At 42.4% G+C, this 6,025-nt stretch overlaps 1 protein-coding gene across 1 annotated transcript; it reads right to left on the bottom strand.

The window, feature by feature from the left end:
- Window positions 1–2,909: 2,909 nt before the first annotated feature.
- Window positions 2,910–5,609, bottom strand: LOC104586654 (protein IQ-DOMAIN 6-like). Its single transcript, XM_010243946.3, has 5 exons — window positions 5,379–5,609; window positions 5,020–5,265; window positions 4,179–4,406; window positions 3,960–4,073; window positions 2,910–3,872 (listed from the first exon to the last, which is right to left on the bottom strand). The coding sequence occupies exons 1-5, from the start codon at window positions 5,442–5,444 to the stop codon at window positions 3,177–3,179; spliced, it is 1,350 nt and encodes a 449-aa protein (XP_010242248.1). The 5' UTR covers window positions 5,445–5,609; the 3' UTR covers window positions 2,910–3,176.
- Between the last annotated feature and the right edge of the window lie 416 nt (window positions 5,610–6,025).

The raw sequence follows: 6,025 nt of genomic DNA, 5'->3' as shown, positions 1-6,025 counted from the left end.
GATATTAGGGGGATCGGCTCTTCCGTCCCTAGAAGAGGAATTTGCTCGACTTCGGAGGATTTCTATCGGATCTACTGAGAACTCTAATATCTCAAATAGATCTGCCTTTGCTACATCGAGAGGCCGTGGTGGTAGAGGTGGAGCTCGGGGAGCTCAGTCTGGTAGTGGTTCTGCATATGGCCGAAGTGGCAATGGTGGGTCTACTTATAATCGTGGTGGTGGTCGTACTGAGAGAAGAGATTCAGGGGGAGCCCGTGGTAGAGGACATAGCTCAAGCCCGAGGAAGTGCACTCATTGTGGTATGGATGGACATACCATCAACTATTGTTATGATTTACATGGTCCTCCCTCAACCTGGGCCAATCATGCTGCGACCGATGACTCAAGTTCCAACTTTAGACGGGAGAATCATTCATCTGACCAATTGCCTCATACATTCACAGATTGTCCCATGAAGGAGATGGTGAGTGTTCCCCGAGATGAATATGAGAGGTTTATCCAATCACAGCAAAACACGGCGACTTTTGCTCACTCAGGTATGGCTTGTCTGGCATCTACACCCAATCCCTTGATCATTGACTCTGGAGCCTCCGATCACATGACTGGAACTCCAGGTGTGTTTTCCTCCTTATCTCATTGCATAACATCACAATCTGTTACCCTTGCTAATGGTTCCACATCCTCAATTTGTGGTGTTGGTAATGTTGACCTAGATCCTGTATCCCTCTCATCAGTTCTGTATGTTCCTAAATTGCCTTTTAACCTTATGTCTGTTAGCAAGCTGACCAAATCACTTAACTGCTCCATTACCTTTTAGCCTTCTATGTGTGTCTTTCATGATCTCAAGACGGGGATGAAGATTGGTGGAGGGCATGAAGCAGGTGGACTGTATTATATTGACGGTGGTGGTGGTAGAACTTCAACAGCTCTCCAATCATCTCTTTCTCCTCTCCAGTGGCACTGCCAATTTGGTCATCCGTCGCTCAAAGTCTTGAAGTCCTTAGTTCCGTCCTTGAGTCAGCTTTATGTTTTGGATTGTGAGTCGTGTCAGTTTGGGAAACACCATCGTGTTCCCTTTAGTTCTATGGTTGATAATCGTGTATCGGGTCCTTTTTCTTTAGTTCATTCAGATGTTTAGGGTCCTTATAAAGTAATGTCATATAATGGATACATATATTTTGTCATTTTTGTGGATGATTTTTCAAGGATGACGTGTCTCTATTTAATGAAAGAAAGAAGTGAATTGTTTACCATTTTTCAAAAATTTTATGCTGAAATTCGTAACCAATTTGGTACCCACATCAAAGTTTTTCGTTCTGATAATGGCCGCGAATATTTATCCTCATCATTTCAGGAATACCTGGACCAACATGACATTATACATCAGACCTCGTGTACCTACACCCCACAATAAAACGGGGTGGCTGAGAGAAAGAATTGCCATCTCCTTGAAACAGCAAGATCCCTAATGCATCACATGCATGTTCCCAAAGCTTTTTGGAGTGATGCAGTGCTTACCTCTTGTTTTTTGATTAATCGGATGCCCACGTTCATCCTTGATGGTCGGTCTCCGTTTCATCTTGTTTCCCACTTTGTCTCTGTTTCCTCTTACGCCGAGAGTTTTTGGGTGTGTTTGTTTTGTCCATAATCTGGGTCCTGGGAATGACAAGTTTGATGCCCGCTCTCTCAAGTGCATCTTCCTTGGCTATTCTCGGACCCAAAAAGGGTATGGGTGTTACCATCTTGGTTCTCGACGGTCCTTTATGTGTGCTGATGTCAGTTTCTTTGAGTCTACTCCGTTCTTTTTGGGGTCTGGTGATGCTTCTTCCTCCTCATCACCTCCTCCTCTTCCACTTCCCGTTCTCGATCATACTCCCTTTGTTCTAGTCGTGACCAAATCCTTGCCTCCGGTGTCACCACCTGTTGAACGCCCACCTATCCGTCATGTGTATACACATCGCCCACGTGCACCAGCTACTACTCCTCCGGCTACATCTCCGTCGACGGATCCGGCACGAGATCCCCACTTAGCATCTGAGATCGATCTACCCATTGCTTTGCGGAAAGGTAAACGTACTTGCACCCTTCATCCCATTTCTAATTATGTTTCTCTTACTCACCTTTCTGCTTCCCATCGCCAGTTTGTTACCTTGTTATCATCAGTTATTGTTCCTAAAGATGTCCACGAAGCCCTTGCCTCTCCAGGGTGGTGCTGTGCCATGGAAGAAGAACTCTCAGCCCTTCATTATAATCATACTTGGGACCTCACTGCTCTTCCTCCTAGGAAGCAAGTTGTTGGTTGGAAGTGGGTTTATACGATTAAGTATCTGCCTGATGGTAGTGTTGAACGTCTGAAAGCACAATTAGTTGCAAAAGGATACTCCCAAACCTATGGCATTGACTACACAGAGACCTTCTCACCGGTTGCTAAGATAGGATCAGTTCGTGTTGTGATCTCTCTTGCAGCCATGTATGAGTGGCCACTATATCAGCTTGATATCAAGAATGCCTTTTTGCATGGTGACTTACTCGAAGAGGTCTAGATGGAGCAACCTCCAAGGTTTGTTGCTCAGGGGAGGATAGTAAGGTGTGCAGACTAAGGAAGGCTATATATGGGCTTAAACATTGAAAGAAGAAAATTATCAACCAAATTATCAACGATAGCAAAAATTAAATGCAGGCAACTTTCATTGAAAATTATCAACCAAATCAAGGCAAATAAATAGCACATAGTTTAATTCTACAACAAATTTTTGCTTAAATCATTATATATTACAAATGAAAGAAGAAAATTCAGCCACATCTCGAAGTCTTGAATTGGTTCTAAATCAGCTTAGTATTTGGTCCATATATATAAGCATTGATAACCTTCCCACTTTAAGCATAATTTTTTTATGAAAAACGATAGCAGAAATTAAATACAGGCATCTTTCATTGAAAATTATCAACCAAATCAAGGCAAATAAATAGCACATAGTTTAATTCTACAACAAATTTTTGCTTAAATCATTATATATTACAAATGAAAGAAGAAAATTCAGCCACATTTCGAAGTCTTGAATTGGTTCTTCAGCACATTCCTCCTTGTGACTTTTAGTAGATTCAGTCAGCTTTACAGGACAACAAGATGTTGAACTCCAAAAATAAGAGAATAAATTGTAAAACAACCTTTTTTTTTAATAACAGTTCTCTTCCCTCACCCTCAGTGATTTTTCCAACTGTGTTGGGAAGTATATGGACTTGGATAAATTAACTGAAGAAGGATCAGAACCAGCACTACTTGTATCCCCTTGGGAAAATGCAGCCGACTTCTTATGAAACTGAAAATCATCCATTGATTGCCTTTGAATTCTATATGAATGGTTGAATGTCCTCTGTTTAGCCTTAGTTGACTCTGTCAGGTTCATATAATTGGGCCTACTGTTATTACTCCCCTCTGTCCTCTCCGTTGCCGAAGGAGTGTTACCAGAAACTGGAGTAGTAGAGGTGCAGATTGAAGAAGAGGATGCCGAGCTCTCATCATACATATACTCAGAACTTGGGACCGAAGAGGAACGTGTGCCATGCCCAATTAGAGGAGGTTTGGCAGAAATCCTGGTCGTCACATTGTTCTTCCTGACTTTCACCGACCCTGGTTCTGAAGATTTTGGCCGTATTCTGGCTATATTATTGTCTTTACAGTTTTTAGAAGATGAAGTCATCTCCGAGGAATCAACATGGCTTTTCTCCATTAACCTATTCTCCCATGGCTTGGTGGCCATCCATCTTTCTAGCCAACTCCAACCCCAGCTACTCTTGTCTACCTCATGGTGTTTCAGAGAAGTCAAAGACCCATTTGGTCTTGTGTTTGAGTTCGAGCCACATCTCCATTGCTGTAGCCAAGAGTTATTGCAGTTGCATCATCAATACAAAATAGAAACAAAGAACAGTCTTATCTTTCCAGATTTTCTAATGATTACCTGTTGAGAGAGGGAATAAGCAATTGCCCTCTCCCTTTTCAATGCTCCTTCTTGGCGCATTTGTAGCTTTGCTCTTACTTCTTCTACCGCTCCCTGACTATCACACCATCCTTCCTAGAGATTGTTCAGAAAAGAAAAGAAAATACTTTCTTGAAATTTAATGGCCTTAAACGTAAGTGGGCAGAGAATATAATAATAAATTGGATAAATGTCTAGTACCTCAGCCTGCTTCAACAAATCCGCCTTGCTACGACGTTCATTCAGTAGCCTCTGTACAGCCTGCCCCTCGATGGACATGCGCACACGACGAGCCCTGACTCGGGCCTGAACGCGAACAAGTGCTTGCATACACCTTAGTGTCACAGCAGCCTGCTTCCTCACCTGCCGCCCACGGACAAGGGCCTGAAGTCTCACTATACCTTTCAAAGCTCTTAATGCCCTTCTTGCCTGCAGCAAATCATTCCATATGAGTTATCAGATGTTAAGAAAGCTCCAAGAAAATTTACCTGTTTCAAATATAAATACCAAATGCATTTGGCTAGTAAGTTTAAGTACATAAGAAGAACTGGAGTGTATCTATTCCTTGTCCTGGCTATGCCACATCAATGTATGTTTCCTATTGCCTTACTCCGGTCGTCTGTAGAAAAAGTCTAAGCTTGGGTGAGTATGTAACCAGCCCAGGCAAATAGATTGATTTCTAAGCACAGGTTCTGAGCGCCCATGTTCAATCAGAATGTACACCCACTACAGTATCAACTGGAGGAGCGTAGTATTCAGATTTAGAACTGCAATTTGAAGAGTTTAGGTCTGCCCCATTCAAGAACAGCAAAACTCATTGTCAAGTCTTCTTCAGTGAGGTGTTCTGAGCTGAGGCTAGCATCCGCCGATGATCCATTAACCAGTGAGATACATCAGAAACAAGCTCATTGAATGTTGAAGAGTTATAGAATGTTGCTCACATACTTTGTCCCACTTATCAGTCTATGCACGGATGTATCTAGTCTATTTAACGAAAGAAAAATATGAATAAGGGTGACTAGAAAGTAGAGAAATCCATTACTAGAAAGCCACGAAACGCCGTCTGGATCCGTATGGCAGCCCATTCCTGCCTCACAACCCTGAAATCTTTAGGCGGAGCTCTAACAACAGTGGCAACTGCAGCGCTAAAGACATCGGCTGCAGAGGAAGAATCAGACGCCTCAGATGCCGCTTTTGACCCCCCTCTGAAACTCTTCCACGAAGATCCAATGTCACCAGAAGAACTCCTCCAGAGCTTCCACTTCCGGCTCTTACTGCCAACCTTCTCCTGCAGATGTCGATAAACCCCAGAAACCAAATGTAAGAAAATAAACGGAACAAAAACAAAGAAACGAAGAAGAAAATGAGAGAAGCCCAGAGTGTATGGGGATTCAAGATTACATGGTCGTCTTTCTCGGGCTTTTTCAGACCCATAAAAGCTTTCAGCCATTTCCCTGAAGCACCCATTTTTGAAAACCTCTTGCTCGAGCTGAACAGAGTCTCAGAAACCTTAAAACCCTACTTCTCTAAGAAGAAAAAGAGCTTCCTCTGCAAGACTCGAAAACGTCTGTTTTTAGAGGTTGTTACGAGAGAGAGAGAAGAGAGCTGAGCGGAGCAACAGCCAACACGTATGGTATTCACAGACTGTGAGAGTATTTGAAATTCAAAAAAAAAAAAAAAGGAAAGGTAAATTACAAAGACCCTCTTGTATGGGTCTGTGACAAAAACCCATGTCCTTTGCTTTGCGAGAAAGACCGTACGTGTTGTTACGAGAGAAAGACCCCTGTAGTATGACCGTGAGAGAAAGACCCTCTTCCGTTAGCCTTTTGCCCTTCCGTCCAAAAAGATAAAAAATCCGCCGTTACAATATATTTTAATCGCCATATTACTCTCGTAATAACTATTCGGATAATATTAACCTCTTTTCGTGTTTCATACGTTTTTCACCTTATTTCTCCCTTGCAACCAATCAAGGGATTTCTCCTTCGTGAACAAGCCCCAATTGCATTATAATTAATACTATTGAGTGCGTTATAATTAATTGTAAG

This window comes from Nelumbo nucifera, chromosome 6 (assembly GCF_055504915.1).
Source record: "Nelumbo nucifera cultivar China Antique chromosome 6, China Antique-T2T, whole genome shotgun sequence".
Lineage (NCBI taxonomy): Eukaryota > Viridiplantae > Streptophyta > Magnoliopsida > Proteales > Nelumbonaceae > Nelumbo > Nelumbo nucifera.
The sequence above is the reverse complement of the archived record's forward strand: the minus strand, read 5'-3'. Positions and strand labels throughout refer to the sequence as shown.